The following is a 21,448-nucleotide window of genomic DNA, read 5'->3' as shown; positions in this document are numbered from 1 at the left end:
AAAATCTTCGAATTAAATGTATTTATTATATGTAAAATATATATCATTATAAATAAATATGACTAAATATTTAACAAAAATATTGTTCCAAAGCAAATGTTTTTAAACATACTATATTGTAAGCATATTTATTAAAACATTTAATATGTTAACTATGATCTCTTCTCAAATTTCCCATGAACTCTCTATCACTTCCCTTGTGGACCCAGTTTAAAAAGCTTTTAATAAATCATCAGCTTCTAGATGTGGAATCCTTTGACTTGGGACATGCAAGCACCCAGAACACCATTAAAACATGCTAAAAAACACTTTAGCAACCACACAGGCAAGTGTGACTCACATTGTATTTACACTGCCAGTAGTTTTCATAATTACGCTCCATTTTCCATACTAGAGCAGTTTAGAAGGAATCACAACAGTTTGCTCTAAGAACTCCAGAGATGATGTTCACAGTTGTGTCGATTACTCAGTATAAACTCAACTATAAAGGACGCTTACAGAGCCAAGAGCACAAACTACCAAAACATTAAAAACTAGAGTTAAATATAAGAGTACTTAATAAATACTAGAGTGAAAATGGTTTGAAAAATACTTTGTCTTTAAATCAAGGGTGATCAATACACAACACATTAAATCAATTAATTTAAAGGGGTCATGACATGAAAATTCAAATTTGCCTTGATCTTTTAACGTCTTTGTACCACTAAAATATCCTACAAGTTTCATTGCTTAAAAAAGCTCTATGTACAGACTTTAGAAAGATCCCAGCATCGGAAACAAGTTGATGGTTTATTTTAATGGCGTCCTGGATTGTGTCAAAGGATTATGTTTGTTCGGAGCATTTTGTTTTTGTAAACTAGGCACGGTGTAATGGAGAGTTAGCAAAGAAGCTTTTGTTGAAAGACGAAGCAGCAGGTTTTATATGGATAATGTTTTCAACACTTACTCAGGTACAATAGCCAATCATAACAGTAGGCATTTACTGACAAGCCTTCAAAGAGCCGCCCATTAAAAATGGATAATTTCAGACAGAGACATTATAAGTGAACCTCAAGGAACATAAAATAATTAAAAATCCATGTCCATGACCCCTTTAACAACAGAATGACTGTAAATCTCAGCTTCCAAACAAGGAAAGCCAAGGGCTTAAAGAGGAGGAAAATTAGGGAGTAGATGCAGATGTGAGCACAACACACACAAAGACACAGCTGTGTTCTTCAGGGTGCAGAGACAGTCGCAAGCCTGTAATTAAATTCCTGGGATTTTTAATTGAATTCATCTCGAGGTTTTGATTAACAACAATAAGAGTAATGGGAGCGGGAAATAATCTTAATAAGACCCTTATCTGTATTTGACCATTCGCTCATCCCCCAGTCTCTTCTACTGCTCCACATTAAAATATCTCTCTCATTTCCCTCCCATGAATGAGTTCTTAAATTAGAAATGGTGTGTGTGTGTGCATGTAGAGAATTTTTTTTGGTTGGAGATAGAAAAAAAAATTAGATTGTGTGGGACGAGAACTCTTGATTTTCGGCTTGTTTTATAGCGCTTCTCTGCATAGAAGGCATACGGCAGCAGTTCAACGCTGTCAGGAAGAAAGAGGCAAACAAGACAACCTCTAATCTAAAAGTGCATATGCTAATGTGCAACAATTAATCTCTACAGGAATCTGTACAAGCTTTGTATTCGACCCACGGCTCTTAAACAACAGTATTGCGGCTAAGAATAATTTTCCTGCAAATACTTTCATACATTTTCACCAGTGGCTTGGCAGGGTCTAAAATTAACACCTTACAAAATGCAAGTAAAAAAAGATTCACTACTTTTTTAAAGTTTCTTTTTTGGGGGGGTGGGGGGGTAATATTTATTTATTCAGCAAGGATGCATTAAATTGATCAAAAGTGAGAATAAAGACATTTAAAATGCTACAAAAGATTTATATTTCAAATAAATGCTGTTCTTTTGAACTTTCAAACAATTATGAACGATGGTTTTCGCAAAAATATGAAGCAGCACAACTGTTTTCAACTTTGATAATAAGAATAATTATTTATTGAGCAGTAAATCAGCATATGTGATCCTGGACCACAAAACCAGTCATAAGTCGCACAGGTATATTTCAGCGAGCTCAAATCTAGTCCGATATGGGCGATTATTTTACCGAGAGTAGCTGGATGCGGTCATGCTAATGTCCTATTTCGTCCTTGTTAGCGGAGACCTCTGTTCGAATCCCGCTCAGAGAGGGTCGAGTAGAAGGACCGGTTACATATGCGCTCTGATAGTTTTTCCACGATCACATTTCAGTATGCTAGCATGTCTGGTGAGTGTTTTATTTAGGAGTTTGCGAGGGTCAGTGGTGTTTATGTACACATATGGGCATCAGATACTCCAAGCACAGACACAAAAACTCAATCTGACAGAGGAACTGTTAACTGATGATCTTGAGCAGCCTTCAAATCGCCATATTCAGCACTTTTAGACTATTTTATATTTAAATTGTATTTAACTGTGTTTAATAATTCTGAATGGATTTGTATATATCTGTATGCTGTAAGGTTAAGGCGGCTGATATTGCAGCTTGACTTTATAAATGTAGGCTATATATATATATATATAAAAACAAATGTAACATTTACTTTTCCTCACAGTTTTTGCTGTTGTACTGCATGCATAAATTGTGAACTATGACAAAGAAAAGTGTATATGATACTCTTCTTTCAGACGAATAAAATCGGAGTTATTTTTAAAAAGTCCTGGCTAATCCAAGATTTATAATGGCAGTATTAAGCCACGTTTCCACCGCAGGAACTTTACCCCGGAACCAGGAACTTTGGGGGGGAACTCGGTGTGTTTCGACCGCAGGAACCAGGGTCTAAATGAAGTTCCGGGTAAATATTTCCCCCTCCAAACGGCCCTGCTTGCGAGGTGGGACTTTTCAAAAGTTCCTGAACTTTCGGGGGTGGGACTTGGGTGCTGAACATGCTGATTGGTTGAGCTCACACAGCATTTTTTTTTTTCCACCGCCATATTTACAAGTCTTTTGCGAGGTGGGTTCCGTGGGTTTTGCGTTCAGTAAATATTTTTTTTGCAACAATGGAGTTCAACAAAAAATTCGACCGATGGACAGACGACGAGGTTCAGGCTTTATTGAGCATATATGCGGAGGAGGACATCCAGTGGGAACTGGAAACGGCGACCCGCAATGAAAAGGTATAACGTTACCTGAAGATATCGACTCGGTTCCAGTCACACTGGAAAAAAGTGCAGAGAGAAGTTAAAGAAATTAAGACAAGATTACAAGAAATTAAAGGATCATAACAACCGGAGCGGTTCCGACCGGCGTATCAACAAGTGGTATGACCGCCTGGACGCGTTGTTGGAACACAGACCGTCATTTTCTGGTGCAGCGGTAACGAAAGACTCGGCTAGTGCGTTGTTGGAAACCATCCAGGAATCCGAGTGGGTTGAAGGTAAATATCTCATCTTGGTATCATCTATTAAACTCGTTGCAGTGTTTAAACACGTGGCAGTAACTTTTTTCAACGTGCTTTTCCAGACATAACGAGTGGCCCTGATGAATCGCAGGCAACGGAGACCAGCGTGTTTATACCCGCGGTCACCAGTACGTTATAAAGCTGACAAAAATGTGTATATATTTAAAAACTGATGTGTAATCCTTAATGGTTTTGTTGTTTTTAATTGTAAACTTAAATTGCTCATGATAAAAATTGCACACTGGGCATTGTTCAAGCTGGGCAAACAATTGTTCATTATTTGTAGTGAAAACACTTTAAATAATTAATTGATGGTTTCTATTGTTTCATGGTTGCCTTGTGTATTAATTTCCATGTGTTTTTGTGCAATTTTTCTACTTAGAGAAAAGGAAAAGGGACTGTGACTTTCTTGATGCACTGAGGGACATGGAGGATGCTAACCGGCCGTCCTGCAGCATGGACAAGAACAGCGAGACAATATATTCAGCTGTTACTGGAGAGCCAGGCCGAGGAGAGATGAGGAGGCAAGAGTTGGTATTCCACCAGTCAGAAGCGGAAGAAAGCAGACGGCAGCAGAGGGACTTTCAGACCGGGTTTCTGTCTGTTCTTGGACAGTTTGTCCAGTTGTTCAAGAAGTAGCCACAATGACCAGCCGCTTGACTGAAGCATTTGCTCTACCACACTTGTACTTTATATATTGTACGTGTTGGCACAGCTCTTGGACAGGTTACTGAAAAATACACTTTTTTTTTATATTGTTGTTTTCACATTTTATATTTTCATTTTATTGTTCTAGTAATTTATTTGTCTTTGCACACTTTTATTTTAATTTTGTAAGAACTAATCTGTCTAAAATAAAGTCAAATGTGTAAAATGTCACTGTGTCTTTAATTTCCACATTCTAACTATATAACCACATTCTAATTATATTCATATAGTGTAAGCAAATAAAAGGGCTGCTGCTCGCAAGTCTTTCTGAATATGCACATAAACATATCTAGAAAACCCAAATATAATATTTTTAAATGTATAACTATGTGAATGTAGTATAATAACTTATAACCACAACTTAAGTGAAGCCATAAGTGTGGTCCTGCTTCATTTCAAATTTGAGGAAGAAGTCTCTAAAATTATGCATTTAATGAAGCATATTGTAATACTAGTCATGTGATTTTTTTTTTGTTGTGAATGTTAAGAGATGTTATTGTGATAAAAAATAAAATACGTGCAGTCTAGTACCTTTCAACTGCTTAATTCAGTCTATTGTTTTCATTCAATTAACTTTTCACACATCTGTCATGAATGACTGAAACCTCATTATCCTTTTATAGAAAATATTTAGTTTTGGAATTGAGCTATTACATTCAGATTTTGGATTGCCCATCATCCCATTTTGCATTAAAATGGTCAAACCAGGTGAAAGTGCACGTTTAAATAAACAGTGTTGGTAATGTGTGTACATAATCAGCCTAAGCAGCGCTGCTTGCATCACCTACACTTGTTATTGTTGCAGACAGTATCGCGCAAAAGTGATTCCTGTCCGTCAGTGACGGGGAGGAGCAGTCGCGCGCATTCCCACGTCACCGGACTAATTTGCCTAATCTCCCCGGTACTTTAGACCGCGGTGGAAACGCAGATTGTAGCAGGTCTGGGGGAGAAAAAGTTCCTGGTACAAATAGTTCCGGGTAATTTCGGTGGAAACGCGGCTTTAGTTGCTCGGTTTTTGAAGTCCATAAAAAAGTGCATCTGTCCATCAAATAACGTGCTCCACACAGCTCTGGGGGGTTAATAAAGGCCTTCTGAAGTGAATCGATGCGTTTGTGTAAGAAAAATATCCATATTTAAAACTTTATAAAGTAAAGTTTCGGCCGATCGCCGTCTGTATTCAAATTTATGGAAAAAGTGTTGAAAGTGCCTCTGCCGTTCTAAAGGCTTACGCTACCTGGTACGTTTGTCAGACGTAAGCATCGTGAATTGTGAGAGGCACTTTCAATACTTTTCCACGGAAGGCGATCGGCTGGAACTTTACCTAATAAAGTTTTAAATATAGATATTTTTTCTTACACAAACGCATGGATTCGCTTCAGAAGGCCTTTATTAACCCCCCAGAGCCATGTGGAGCACGTTACTTGACGGACAGATGCATTTTTTATGGACTTCAAAAAGAGAGCAACAGTCATTATAATGCTTGGATTAGCCAGGACTTTTTTACATCTAGGATGGCTTGAGGCTAATTCTATAAATCACAGGGTAATTTTGATTTTTGGGTGAACTATCCCTTTAAATGTTATTTAATAAAAATGTTCATGATAGTTCAAAGTGAATTAACTAATGTTTAAAGATACAACTTGGAATATTAAAACATGTTTTATGCTGCGTTCACACCAAACGCGAATAGGGCGTCAAAATCGCGTCTAGTTTGACGCTTGAACATTTTGAATCCATTCACGCGTCCACATCGAATTGGATGCGCGTATAAATTGAGCGTTTGAAGCGAAATAGACGCACGTTCAAGGCGCTCCAAGAAAAATATGACATAAAACACCACTCTGCCTCTTTTCATTTTCATTAAAAATATATATAAAACATTAATAGCCACACAAATGTGGTCCAGGCAACTCCTACATTATCTTAAAAAATAAAGTTGTGAAACTTCTCTTTGCCCTCAGTCAAAACGATTTGGCAGACAATAAATTGTAGATTCATGACACCAAAGATCACCCGCAAGACGAACCACTACAGGACATCAGAGCCAACGCAAACTTCAGAAGGACTGGCCGAGGTAAGGCTGCTCTCGCCGGGATTAATGAGCGCTGAACGCCCGGTGATTGCCTGGATCTCACAACTCCAAAAGCACACGATTATTTTTTTAAAATAGGCGCTCTCTTTATAAATAAACCACAGATTTGAGCTTTAAATAACTACATAGCCACCTGAAAAAGTCTTAAAAATACATTTTGTGACACAATTGTAGTATTTTTAAATTATGCATGGTTTCTCATCACGTCACTTTACAGCAGCAAGCAGGCTCCTGATTGGTAAACGTGGCGCGAATTGATGCCAAAGTTCAGATTTTTCAATTCGGGCGACAGACGCCGCGCATAATGCGTGTATCATGCAAGACTGACGAATGAGGCGGAATCGCGTCCGTCGCGCCACGCAAAACACGTCTATCGCGCCGCAGGACCTCCAGACACGCGCCAACGCGCCTTTCCATTGACTTAACATGGAAATCACTCGTGCCAGACGCTCTATTCGCGTTTGGTGTGAACGCAGCATTAGCAGATGTTGAGATTAACATTAACTAAGATTAATAAATGCTGTAGATGCATTGTTCATTGTTAGTTCAAGTTAACTTATGTTAATAAATTAATCCTTATTGTTAAGAGTTACCAATATAGTAATATATTTAATAATAATATTGTTCTGTTCTAATTTCTTCACTTTCACACATTTCAGCCCTGAGCCTTCACTTCCACTTGTTTTCAAAGCACTCACCATTTAGACAGTAAATCTCCCCAAGTTTCCAGAATTTTTTCGCCACATTCTTTAGACACGTCTCCAGAGCCACTCAACAACGGCTCATCATTATCTGTGAGGATAGTGGGAGAGAAAGAGCCAGAAAGATGTTACAAGCTTCTGAGGTTCAGTAAAATCTCCACACACGCTAAAATATATGAATTCCTGGAGGACTCTTGAGGTTATGTACATGACAATGTGAATGAAAAAAAAAGGCCGCTCACCTTCCTCCTCATCATCCTCAGGAGGGGAGGGCACCATAGAGCCGTGAGGGCCAGACAGCAGGATGCCGGGGCTCGCTGTGGTCTTCCTCCTTTCTCTCTCGGTCTCGCTCTCTAGACTCACCACCTCATACAGCGTGTCTGAGTTACTCTTCCTCTCCTTGTTCTCCATCTGAGAGCAGAGTGAAGGCACCGTTACACACAAATCTTATAAAGTATCTCCATAAGCTTGTTCATACTATGGCCTTGTCACAAAACCTAGAGAGCACCCAGTCCTCCTAATGTGAATGCTGGCTGAAATTGTTGAAAGCAATTCAATTCAAAGTTTGTTAGCTTAATTGTATTTCGCACTGTAAGTTGAGGCACATATTTTTAGTTCTCCAGCAAAACAGCCCTGTAAAAAGCCCTGATCTCTGCTCGTCCTCACCTGTCTGAGTTTGAGATAGAAGGTCTCTGTGTAACTGCGTTTGCTGAAGGGCCAGAAGAGCCTCTCATTGGGTGAGCACACTCGAACCCGCGTCTCCAGCAGAAACCTCACAGGCTCCTCCACCTCTGTGATTACCAGGTCCACCGCCGTCGTCATGTACATGAACTTATCTGTGTCAAACATAAGTCATCAAAGCATACTCGTATAAGTCGAGTTCATGCATAATGTCATTCACAATAATTTCTTGAATTCCAAATAATAATAATAATAATAATAATAATAAAATGATTACTATTATTTCTGTTGTTGTTATAAAAAACATATAATAATTAAATTACAAAATAATTATAATTATTATTATTTTTATTATTAAATAAAAATAAATTTTATGTGAATAGAACATTTTGTGCATTGAATGCAGTTCAAAGTACTTCAAACATCAGGAAAAACTAAATTGTTAAAATTATTATTATTTGTATTATATTATATATGAGTAATTACAGCAACAACAAAAATATATTTTACCAATTCGTTTTTTTACACCGATGTACGAAAGGTAAAAAATATTTATTAATAATAATAATAATAATATTTTGCAATTTCATCATTAATGAAGTTATGATCTGCATTTGATCTGCATTCAATGCATGAAAGGTACTATACAGAGAAAATTAATTTTTATTTAATAATACAAATATTTATGATTATACATGCTAATAATTAGGTGCTATACAAATAAGATGTACTGATATATTTCATAAAAATTATAATTTTTCTATTTTAAAAAATATATATTATTAAATTTACATTTTGTTTGTATAGCACCTACATCGAATACAGCTCAAAGTACTTCAAACCTTCGGAAAAAAACTTTCAAAAATAACATTTAAAGTAACAACAACAAAAAAAAAAGTGTGAAATAAAGTGAGAATAATTAATATTATAAAAGAGATAGTTCCGGTTCTTGATTCAGATCCGCATTCAAAGCTGTTGTAAATTACTCTACAAACATAAACATGTATGTTAACACTTTATAATAAGGTTTCATTAGTTAAAGGCACAATATGTAAGATTTGTGGATTAAAATATCAAAAGAAAACACTAGAACAATGTTATATATTTTGTTGACTTGTATGCTTACATTATGTTTAAATCCAGAGAAATAATTTTAACCAGGGCTATCGCCTATCAATGACATCATACCTGCGTTACCTTCGATTTCCGATTTTTTATTTTGTAGAAACCATGGAAACACCAAAGACACTTTAATATATTATGTGTTTTATTAGACACATACCGTAAAACTTCAAATAATAGCCGAGTCCCAAATAGACGCCTGTCTCTTTTAAACGCCTGGTGTGACGACAGGTTTGGGTAAATAAAGGCCGGTCTCAAATAGAGGCCTGGTCTGTTTTTTAGTATCGGGTTGTATTTGATCTTCTAAAACCCGTCAGATCGTCTGTTCTATGTTTTGATTAGATTTCACGTGACAGACGCAACCGTTCATGAACGACTCATCACTATGGCAACATAACAAAGAGGTTAACGTAATGTGATTGGCTGTTGTCGCATCAACGGCAAGCTTCAGCCACGCCCTCTGTCAAGCGTTAACGCTGACACCCCGTGTGAATGAGCTGTCAGTCTTCAGTTTTTCTTAATTCTCTCAATACCACCATGGAGACAAAAAGAAAAAAGTATGATTTGAAATTTAAGCTGACAGTTGTCAAATTTGCCGAAAAAAAATTCGGGAGCGGCAAGACATTTCTTGGTTGATCCAAAGAGAGTGCGAGAATGGCGTAAAAATAAAGCTGAACTGCAAAGTCTGTCCGAGGAGGACGACAAAAGGGCCAGACTGCGAGGTGGAGGGAGGAAGAAGGCCAGTGAAGAGCTGGAGGTGAGCGTGTGTGAGTGGATCCACAGCATGCGGGCAAAGCATCTCAGAGTCTCACGTAAAATGATCAGGGCCAAGGCAAAAGAAGTGTATGCAACAGTGAGTGACGGCAGGGATGAGGAGAGTTTTACTGCGAGCGCTGGCTGGCTGGACAAATTCCTGAAGCGCAACGACTTTTCAGTCAGAAGACGCACAACTGTGGCCCAGAAAGACGCAAAGCACTACACTGAGAAACTGGTGAATTTTGTCACATATACAACGCGGATTATTAAGGCAAAGAAAATACAGCCGAAAAACATTATAGCCATGGACGAAACAGCGGTGTGGTTTGATAGGGTGGGCTCTACAACGGTGGATGCAGTGCACGCAGTGTTCCACTGAAAACCACAGGCAATGAGAAGATCCACTTAACTGTGGTGTTGGCTGCGAAAGCAGACGGGATCAAATTGAAACCTTACATTGTCTTCAAAGGGGGGGATCAAGGAGGTGAAATCAATGCAAAATATCAGTGGGGTGGTGGTGGCCACGTCCAAAAATGGATGGATGAACGAGGAGTTGACTGCAGACTGGCTTCAGAGAGTGGTGGGAAAGCTCAACTTCGCCCTTCGTCTCCTAGCCTGGGATTCATATCGCTGTCATATCAGCGCAGCGACCAAAGCTGAGCTCAAAAGGGGCTACAACATAACCACGGCTGTGATACCCGGTGGCTGTACAAAGTACATTCAGGCCCCTGACGTCGTATGGAACCAACCATTCAAAGCCAGCCTGCACGAGTCCTATGACAACTGGATGGCAGGGGATGTGGACAAAGAGTACACAGCTGGAGGAAATATGAGGGCCCCAGCTCGCCGCTTGTTGGTTTCCTGGGTACTTCAAGCGAGGGAAAAGCTGGATACGGAGCGGCTGAAAAATTCCTTTAAGGTATGCTTGCGCGCGCCGCACATGTGTGTGTGTGTGTGTGTGTGTGCGCGAGGGAGAAAGAGGAGATACCGGTAATATATTTCATTAACTTCGGGATGTTATCCTTAGGTATGTGGCCTGACAGTAGCTTCTGATGGAAGCGAGGATCACCTTATCCATCGTTTCAAAGAGGGAGAGCATTGCGCATCTGGGCGGGAGCTGTTAGTGCAAGCAAGGCAGGCAGAGTTAGCGGAGGCCGGAGAGGGAAAAGTGGAGGAGAGCAACGAGGAGGAGGAATTCGCCAATTAACTTGTAATTGAGGATCGCGGGGATGATGATAGTGATGAATAGAGTAATTTTCTATCACATGATTGCAGTTGTTTTACAGGGTGGCCTTCCTTCTTTCTTGTTGATGTGTTTCGGGCAACAAGTTCATATGCTCGATGGATTTTAGCAGTAACTTATATTGTTCTGCCCATTGCTGTCACATCATTTTGTTTTTTGTGCTGTCAATAATCTAAGACATTTCTTACATTAAATGATTTGTTAAACACATTCGAATTAATTACCGGTATAAATAAAACGTAATATAATGTGGTAACCTCCTACTGTCATGCTTGAACATCTCAACACTAAATTAAAAGGCCTGTCTCTTATAGACGCCTGTTTCAAATACAAGCCAGTGCAGTTTGGCGATTTGGGTAAATAGAAGCCCGGGCTATTATTTGAAGTTTTACGGTAATAATTATCGACCAAGCTTACTGCAGTGTGCAACAAGTTACTCATAGTAGCCGCCGAGCTAATGCACAGAGAAGCATTATAACATAACTTTCAACAGACTCAAATAATGTATAAAATATGATAAAACAGCGCTGCGTTATCCCACATACGCATGAGTGGAAGAAGCCGAAGCGGTCGTCTACTCTACGGCATAATAAAAGCTCACAAATCAAGGCATCATCAAGCTACGCCTTTGTTTTGAATAAGCAACCCTAGCAGCGAAAAATTACATATTGTGGCTTTAACTACATCAGTTAACATGAACTATAATTCTAAAGCATTTATTAATCTATTAATGTTAATTTTAACATTTACTAATACATTATTAAAATCAAAAGTTGCATTTGTTAGTTAATGCAATGTGAAGTAACATGAACGACTGTATTTGTATTAACTCAACATTCAGATTTTTAAATTACACACTCTTGGAATGCTGCCTGCCCAATCAGATTAGAACACCATTGTACAGTAAAGCAATAAGCCTTTTAAAGCCGTTGTTTACAGTGAATTTAGAACAGCTAAGGGAGTTTTAACAACGCCTCTTAGCTTTTCTTAAATTCACTGCAGGCAGCATTCCAAGAGTGTGTCAGTTAAAAATCGGAATGTTTGAAACCCGTCTGATTTCAGAAGGAAAAATGTTTCAGAATTTTTGGGGCACAATGGCTAAATACAACTTCTCCAGATCACTTATGGTTTAAATGACAATATTCCAAAAATATCAGCATCAGACGACCTCAAAATTATTTGGAGCATAATCTCCTGCAAACTGAGCATGTGTACGGATCTGTACCTTTAGGCGTCTCCTCATTCACGGCTTGAAACTGAGGAGTGTTAGGATTCCAGCTCCCTGTGATGATGTAAGACTTCCCATCAGAACTCTTGCCCATTGATTCCTAACAGATGGGCGGAGGTTAGGTGAGGAGAGCCAAGAGAAAGAGAGGATAAAACAAATATAAAAGTCATGAGTTCACAGAAAAACTTCATTTGTAGCTGTGGTTCATTCACAATGAATTAACCAACTGTGGGCAGTCCCAGCCAAAATCTTAACTCCTGATCGCTGGCATTGTCTGCAGAACTAACATGATGAAGGACAACACTTCCAGACTCATAAAAACATCATCACACGGGCCAAGCAAGAGCTGTTTCAGAACTAAAATGTTACAGTTTGGTTGTAGCTACAAGACGTATTTCACCGAAAACAAATAAATGTTTGGTCAATTGTCTAACATCTATCCTTGCTTGACCCTAATGCCAGATTACCCAGTCACTGAACATAGAAAAAATACACAGATTTCCACAGAAATGGAAGTCTGTCATTGATAAGATTTTACAAATCCAAAATACAAATCAGCAAAGGATATGCAGGGAAAAGTAAACAGATTCAGCCAGAGCCTTGAAAACGATGTAACCTGATACACAAATTTGGATGCAGACTTTATTTTCCTTTATTTTTATGGGAACACTTCACAATAGGGTTCATTAGTTAACATGACTTAATAATGAACTGCACTTATAATGCATTTATTTATCTTTGTTAATGTTAATTTCAACATTTACTAATACATTATTAAAATCTGTGAACTAACATGAACAAACCATGAACAGCTGTATTTTTATTAACTAACGTTAACAAAGATGAACTCTAACCCTACCCTACAGTAACAAAAGTACTGCTCATGGTTAGTTCATGTTAGTTAATACGTTAACTAATGTTAAAGGGGTCATAGAATGGTACATGCACTTTTACAAGTTGATTATACGGAAATGTGTGTTGGCAGTGCCTGTACACAACCATCCTATAATGATAAAAATACATCCAGTGTTTTTTTTTAATCTCCTTATATATTTTCCCCTGTCTCAAATCGAGCCGTCTGACCGTGTGACGTTACACGGTGTACGCCCCTCCTAAGATTGTTGATTGACAGCAGCGTTTCAACACAGACCCGCCCTGAGCGAGCTGTCATCAGTCCGCCATTGTTGATACTCTGGAGCAGAATGGCGTCTAAGCGATTGTGGTGTTGTGTTGTTGGGTGTAATAACGAACACAGCAGTCATTTTGATGTTCCTAAATCCGAACTGCTGAAGACCCAGTGGCTGCAGTGCTGAGTTTTGTTTTAGAAGGGAATATTCCCCCCCGATCAACGTCAATGTTTGCAATCATTTCTCAGCAGACTGCTTTATAAACGAGTGTCAGTATAAAGCAGGTTTTGCTAATAAGCTGCTCTTGAAAAAAGGATCGTGTTCCTGCTGCACCTCAGGAAGATCGAAGATGTGAGTGTAACGTTTTATTAACCTTTATATTAATCTTTGCAAATCGCTTGCACGCTTCACGATGAATGAGGCTAAAGTTTACAGGGTAAGTTACATTACGGCATACTTTCTGTGTATGACGTTCTCAATATAATTCATAATCCCACGTTTATAATGAACAACGCGTTATGTTTGTTATTACAAACTGTGCACTCGGGTGATAAAGTTAACGTGGTAACACTACACTAAGCTTACTTTTGTACATGGTTTATAACGGTGTCTGTTACTGATTAAGAAGTAATGTAAAAAAAAAAAAAAATCTTATAACATAACATCAATCTGTCAATGAACTAACACATCAGTAAACACATAGCAACTACGCTACTCTGCCAGTACAAAGATAGATCAAAGTGACATGACGTTAACCAACCATTCAGAAACGTCCTGTTCGAACTTCGATGGGTTCGTCATCTGTTCCTGGTCCGACTCCGGTTCAAAATGATAAGGTTGCTTAGATGTGTCTTCAGAGACTCCCGTTGCCATTATTTCTCGAAAATATACCCTCAAATGTTGTCAAGACAACACTCCACGTGTGTTGTGGTGTTGTGTCGGGTCGAACCAAACGCCCCACAGAGCAGAGGGGGCGGGGTGAGCAAAGCTCATTATCATTTAAAGTCACATACACTGAAATGACTTGCTGAAAACTGAGCTGGTTTTGACCAGGTAAATTGAGTGTTTTCTTACAATACTAATGAGAATTTTTTAATTAAAGTATATTACAAACTTTTCATTTAGACACTAAAGAATCATATTAACTTGTACAAAAATGTCATTCTATGACCCCTTTAATAAATGAGACCTTATTGTAAAGTGTTACAATTTTTATTTTATTTTATCAGAATAGAGATTGTTTAAGTAACAATAATAAAAAAATTAAATCACATTTCAATTCATTCAAATCTAGGATACTATAAAGCAGCGTTTCTCAACTGGTGGGTCGTGACTAGGGCTGTCGCGGTAACCGCAATATTGTAAAACCGCGCTATTGACAAGCCAACCGCAGAGGAAGGAAAGCAACCGCAGAAACCGCGGCAACCGCAGTGTTCAGTTTTTTTATTATTTTTTTATTTTTTTTGGCCCTGTTTTACAATTCTTCATGTGCATTTGATGTTAAATAAATTAATAATGATACAAGAGTACCCAACCCGCGGCTGAGTTTACGGATCTGCTGTCTGGCGAAAGCTACGTTACAGTGTCTTCTGTCAAACCCATCCTGAAACTCCTGACAGAAGATATGCTTAAACCATCAAGCGAGGATACCACCTTAACATCGGACATAAAGCACAAAATGTGTAGTGTTTTAAAGGGGAAGTATGAACCAGCTGCCTTACAAAAACTTTTGGCAAAGGCCAGTTTTTTAGATCCTCGATATAGGGACAATTATATCAATGACACGGAGACAAAATCCGCACTCATCGAATAGATGGTGGGAGTGGAGGACGAAGAGACCGCTGCCAGTGCGTCAGTGGTTGGAGACGAAGGGCAAATGGAGGTGCCACCTGCAGCAAAGAAAAAGACTCTTGGAGACCAACTGAAGTCACGGACAACCTCCGCGTCAGCGCCCATACCCAAGAGAGTGCGAGCAGATAACGAGCTCAGTCGCTATCTGCATGAGGAGTGCATCGACTCCAACGCGAATCCACTGTCCTGGTGGCGCGATAATCAGTTTAGATTTCCGCTGCTGTCCAAAGTCGCGCGCAAATACATGTGTATTTGTGCAACGAGCACACCATCAGAAAGAGTTTTCAGTGCCGCGGGGAATATCGTTACCCCCATGCGATCCTCCCTGAAACCACATAAGGTTAATAATGTTGGTTTTCCTAGCGCGAAACAAGGACATGATAACCCAGGTCTAAATCACTTTCGTTAACGCTTAAGTCAAATTTTGTTTATTCTCTGTATTTTCACATGGTTTTGTTTTCAAACGTTGTTTCGAATTCTTTCGTTTTTCAAAATGGAACATGAATTTTCTTATTGCTTCTTTTCATGTGATACGTTAAAATGATTTGATTTCTTTTATTTTTTTAATGGGAAAAGGCATGTTCTTGTTGCTGTTTTGCATTTAACAATAAACAAAATTTTTTTAAAACGTGTCTCTTTGTCAGTTAAAAAGCAACAATTTATGCTACATAACTCAACAATAAATCAGAATAAATTAGAAAAAAAAAAAAAAAAACGGCGGTAATACCGCAGACCGCGCTATTGACCCACCCATAATAACCGCAAGGTAAATTTCATAACCGCGACAGCCCTAGTCGTGACCCAAAAATGGGATGCAAGACCATTTTGAGTGGGTTGTGGAGTGTGTAATCAAAGAAACGACAAAAAAACGTCTAATTGTTTTACTAATGCGAGACTTTTATTTTGAAAGACACAAGTGAGAGCTGTTAACTTTTCTGTCAGACGCGGTTTAAAGTAAAGAGTGCCTGTCAGATGAGTTATTTTCAGGATATGTAAGTGTCATTATTTATACGTTATTTTCAAAACTTCTCTCACCTCTGTTCTTTCAGACATTATTCTGTTCTTGCTGCGAGCAAATGTGAGGGTGCACACTGTATATCACTTCACTATATAAAGAGCAAATATAATTAAAAGCATGCAACATCGTAGTTGCCAGCAGCCATATCAACATTGCCAAAAACAAAATGATGTCAAAATGTCAGTTCAAGTGACAGTCGGTTATGTAATACGTAAATGCTTAATGTATTACAATTTAACTAAACTCATTCGATTTTAGGAGACTAAAAATCTACTGTAGATTTAGTCGATTAAAACTAGACTAAAACTAAAAACCATTCAGGTGACTAAAATATGACTAAAACTAAATGGCATTTTAGTCAAAAGACTATGACTAAAACTAAATCAAAATATGCTGTCAAAATTAACACTGCCTGTAGCCCAAGGTTTCCCACTGAAGCTAAGCAGGGCTGAGCCTGGTCAGTACCTGGATGGGAAACCAACTGGGAAAACTATGTAGCTGCTGGGAGAGGTGTTAGTGAGGCCAGCAGGGGGTGCTCACCATGTGGTCTGTGTGGGTCCTAACACCCCAGTATAGTGATGGGGACACTACACTGTAACAAGCACCGTCCTTTGGATGAGACGTTAAACCAAGGTCCTGACTCTCTGTGGTCATTAAAAATCCCAGGATGTCCTTCGATAAAGAGTAGGGGTGTAACCCCGGCATTTATATATATATATATGATTGGCTTCATCACTCCGTCTCCTCTCCACCAATCAGCTGGTGTGTGGTGGGTGTTCTGGCGCAATATGGCTGCCGTCGCATCATCCAGGTGGATGCTGCACATTGGCTATGTAAAGCGCTTTGAGTGCCTATAAAAGCGCTATATAAATGTAACAAATGAATCAAATTATTAGTTACATTGTCAATTAGCAAGTCATGAAATTACCAAAAAGTACCAATAAATTACATAACTGGTACGCCGTGGGAAAGATGCAGATATGCAAGATGCTTTATTTTCACTTTGTGCTGTTCTTTATATTTTTGATGACTGTGGTGGGTCATACCAACTTACTAACTTCATTGTTTTAACAAAAACTAGTTTGAGACTGCTTATTTAATAGCCTTATCTTTATTTTTGTTATGCTGGTTGCTTCAAATCCTGGTAGCAATCAATAATAAAAGTGGTCTAAATATGAAAAAATGTCCGGTTCAGCCTCCGGACCGAAAAATAATCGTCCAATCATTGCATTGGGTCCGAATGCAATGATAGGATGTCCTACCTGCCAGTCAACATATGTATTGCCATACCTCCGCGCACCCTACTCGCGCAGACACACGTCACCATGCCTTCACGCCATGTCATAACCGTACTTACAAGAAGGCAACCCATGACATTGTTGACTACCCGGAGCTGTTCATATCCTCAGACTCGTTATTTTTGTGTTTCTATCTCAATACTATCAACGCTGAAATGAATCTGCAGCAGTCAGGTGGTACAAGTAAGAGCTCTGTAAGTTGTTTACATTCATTATTATTGTAATGTTATGTGCTTTGAGACATGAGGTAATTTAATTTCTTATCTTGTGACGCTTTGCAGACTCTGTCGTTCATGTGTTTTGAAGGAGGCGTGGCTTTGGAGACACTCTGAAGGGAGGGTGGGGTCTCATGCTTTCAAAGCTAGCTCGCTATTGCTACCTTCTCCGAAATTGACTACCCTGCCTTTAAGTAAAGAGGTACGGTACTTGTGTGAGACAACCATTTTCGAGAAATACATTTGCTTGGTTCAATTCCTAAAATTTGGGTCGCTGCTTAATGACCATGGAAAAATGTGGGTCCCATGGCCAAACCAGTTGAGAACCACTGCTATCAAGTATTATAAAGAAATTAATCAAGTAATTCATTGATCGAGGAAAAATAAGGGTACAGATAAGTGGAGTTATTCCAAAAATAGATATGCAGGTTTTTCTTACGCCACCTACCAGGTCGAGCAGGTGCATATCACTGTTCTTTACATTCTTCCCCGGGCTCAAGAGCAGACCAAAACACCTGAAACATAAACACATTTCTCACTGGAACAGAACCGCAGAGGAACTACACATTAACTGTAAAGCTCTGCACACCCATTTGAGGGTGCTGAGCCTGAGAAAACCTATATAAACAGAAAAGCACAGCTGTGCATTCAGGCAGGGTTGGCTTCAGTTCAACACAACATCAGTCATCATGGAGAAAAACCATCCTCCATTTTCTCATGGCCCGAAAGGAACACTCGAGCTCAGAAAACACATAATTCAGTGCAAGTTTATCATTATTGAATGAATTATTGGTTGTTATGGGAGACATGGAGCTCTTCTGGAAGAGGATGTCCTTTCAGTGGAGAGACCCTGTGTCACTGTGCAAAGCACGTACCTCTCGATAGCCAACTCTTTGTTGGACGTCTGTTGAACGTAGATCACAATCTTTTTGTCCATGCCTGGCCGCAGTTTGAAGCTCTGTCTGTCCTTGTCCTTTGATACAGCACTGATGGACACAAAGAGAGTTTTCAAACACCTGCTTGGGTGAATCTCACAGATTTCACCTCAAAATAAAAAGATTTAGTTATTATTTTGATGACACAAGCATATTTTGCAAATAACTGGAAAAAAATATCTCAATGGTGATTCTCATTAGATGCTCACACAATTCTTTTTAATGAAATTATCATAAATTGAAGATAAAACCTTGAAGTAACTAAAATGCTGATGAAAATGTTGTGACATTTATAAGGATTATAAATACGATTATAAAATTAGATTACTTTTTAATCAATTGCAGTTAGCAAGATTATTGGTAAGAAGTCTCTAGTCTCACCAAGGTTGCATTTATTTGACCAGAAATGCAGTAAAACAGTTATATTTTGAAATATAATTACAATTAAAAGAAGTGTTTTGTATATACATATATTTTAAAATGTAATGTATCCCTGTGATGCAAAGCTGAATTTTCAGCATCATAACTCCAGTCTTCAATGTCATATGATCCTTCAGAAATCATTCAATATTTCTAAATATTATCAATGATGAATATTCTGAATCTATTTAGTGATGAATAGAATGTTCAAAAGGACAGTATTTATTTTAAACAGATTTTTTTGTAATAAAAATGTCTTTACTGTTATTTTTGACTAATTTAATGTGTCCAAAGTTTGTTTAGTAAAGAAAATATGACTGGCAGTACATATATATAGAATAGTATTTGCAAAAGCAAAGACTAAAACTAAATCTTTGTACAAACAAACTCGCGTCTCTTGCATCCAAATGGAGCGAAAGGACCTTTCAAGGTAATTCTGTCATTTTTTCCCCCTGTTGTTTTCATCCAAAGTGACTTACAGTCCATTTATAACAGGGACAGTCTCTCTGGAGCATCAAGCTCATGCTGATGGAGACATTGAGGTTATTTTGGGCACTTTAGCCCTTTCCTTAAATACTTTTCTCTCTTATTGCCTTTTCTGTGCAGCATTGAAAAAGCCAGGGTCAACACACTATATAGGCAACTAAAAGGTTTACAAACTGCTATATTTTTTTATTTAACTGTAATATTAAAATTATAATATTCAACACATAGGGAGCTGTGTGTCAGTACTTGTCACCCTGAACAATGCTTCTTTACTAGGGGTGTAACGGTACACAAAACTGATGGTTCGGTACATACCTCGGTTTTGAAGTCACGGTCTGGTACGGGTCGGTACAGCAGTTTTACAAAATTGCTTTATTTATTTTTATTGAACAGTGGTTTACTGAAAAAATTGTGTCCGTCCTTAAATTAATTCAATTATAACTAAAAGTTTCTTAAAGATAATTCTGTAAACTACATAGGGAGGCCTTACTTGCACATTACTATATTAAAGGTTAACAACAAACCGAAACTGTTAGCCTAAATTGATTTGATATTTATGTTTAGATATAATAATCAACACTCAAATAACGCATTGTATGCAAACATGTAAACTTCACATAAGACAGTTTTTGCATTAACTTCTAAATCTAATCATAAAATTATGTTCTTACTGCAATTCGTTGTTGAAATATAATAATTTACCCAGTGTGTGTCATTTTCATGACAGACTAATTTAAAAATAAATTAAATAATCAAGACATCACTAACAGGTCCAGTAGAATATAATGAATATATAGGCTAATATAGTGCATATATTTAAGGAAAGAGTTCATTTCTCTAGAAGAACTAACAGCTGTGGACACTCAATGACTTCTGAGGTAAATGTGATACGTGACATTGTTTACAAGCTGTTTTATTGACGTCTTTCCACAGTTGAAATACTGATTGAGCGATTACACGACATTTGATACATTTCAGTAAGTTGTAATGTATTCTCAGCATACCTTAAGATATTAATTCATGTTTATTCTTTAGGAAGAAATGATCGCGTTCACTCGCGCATCTATACAGTGATCAGTCACGGCACATTAAAGAGCGTCAAAACGGCATTTATCATTTGAATTTCGAGATAAAATGGACTGAATACTTAATATGTTTGAGTGAGAACTCAGATTGAAGTATGTTCCACACTTAAAACAAGCCGACTGTTAACTGTTAAAGATTGCATTTGGAACCATTCGGTACACACGTGCCGTTACACCCCTATTCTTTACAGATATGTTAACAAGTCAAAAAAGGAAATGTTTCCTTTGAAGCAAGATCTTTCCACTGCTGTACAGTGCAGGTCTGCAGCAAATTTGTGTTAATAGAACTCTGTGTAGGGCGGAGGAATGAGGCGAAGATGTAAGGGATGATAAATGACAGGAAGCATGTGTCGACACTTCAGAGAAAGAGAAGAGGTGGTGGAGGAACTGCAGATTTTTCTATTTTTATCGTTTCCTTCATCAAAACAGAGCAGATGACTTCCGAAGGCTGGATACCAGAACATATCACCTAATTCAATTATGCAGTTAGAGATGAGACCTCCGGGGTTAAACGCAGATATGTACGGGGAGGAATCGGGAGACCTGAATTAACTTTAATGGAGGGAGAGAAGCAAAGCGATTTACCTAAATGTGCCCTTCCCATCATCCTCTTTGATCTCCAGACTGACGGTGAAGGTGAAGACATCGCTGTCTGGCGTAAGAGGCGGAGCCTTGGCTGCGAGTGGCGCTTTATTGGCTGATCGGCGGAAAGCTGTGGCAAAGCTGTAGAGTATTCGGCTGACCTACAAACACACACACACACACACACATCTCAGTGATTGGAGTCAAAACAGTCTCCAGTGACACAGGCTGTATTACAGTGACTCACAGTCGCTCTGTTCTCAAGTTATCAACGCACTCATTAGCACACAAAGATATAAATACACAGCTGCACCTCTGCTGTTTTAACGGTTTACTCTACACACGATAGGTATGTTCAACAGGATGGTCAACTAGTTGTCCAACAATCAAGTAGTCATTTAGAGAG

General features: G+C 38.4%; 1 protein-coding gene across 3 annotated transcripts in view; it reads right to left on the bottom strand.

Moving 5' to 3' along the window:
- Positions 1–21,448, bottom strand: part of rabgap1 (RAB GTPase activating protein 1) — a 135,092-nt gene that overhangs the window by 69,033 nt on the left and 44,611 nt on the right. For 2 of the 3 annotated variants that reach the window (XM_079804875.1, XM_079804876.1), the window contains 7 exons: positions 21,046–21,203; positions 18,410–18,520; positions 17,983–18,049; positions 12,023–12,125; positions 7,662–7,831; positions 7,238–7,406; positions 6,993–7,086 (listed from right to left, as the gene is read on the bottom strand). In XM_079804875.1, the coding sequence (XP_079661001.1) occupies positions 6,993–7,086; positions 7,238–7,406; positions 7,662–7,831; positions 12,023–12,125; positions 17,983–18,049; positions 18,410–18,520; positions 21,046–21,203 (872 nt within the window). The remainder of the gene's footprint in view (positions 1–6,992; positions 7,087–7,237; positions 7,407–7,661; positions 7,832–12,022; positions 12,126–17,982; positions 18,050–18,409; positions 18,521–21,045; positions 21,204–21,448) is intronic. The other variant, XM_079804877.1, reaches the window with a different exon arrangement.

Source organism: Gobio gobio, assembly GCF_949357685.1.
Source record: "Gobio gobio genome assembly, chromosome: 22".
NCBI lineage: Eukaryota > Metazoa > Chordata > Actinopteri > Cypriniformes > Gobionidae > Gobio > Gobio gobio.
The sequence above is the reverse complement of the archived record's forward strand: the minus strand, read 5'-3'. Positions and strand labels throughout refer to the sequence as shown.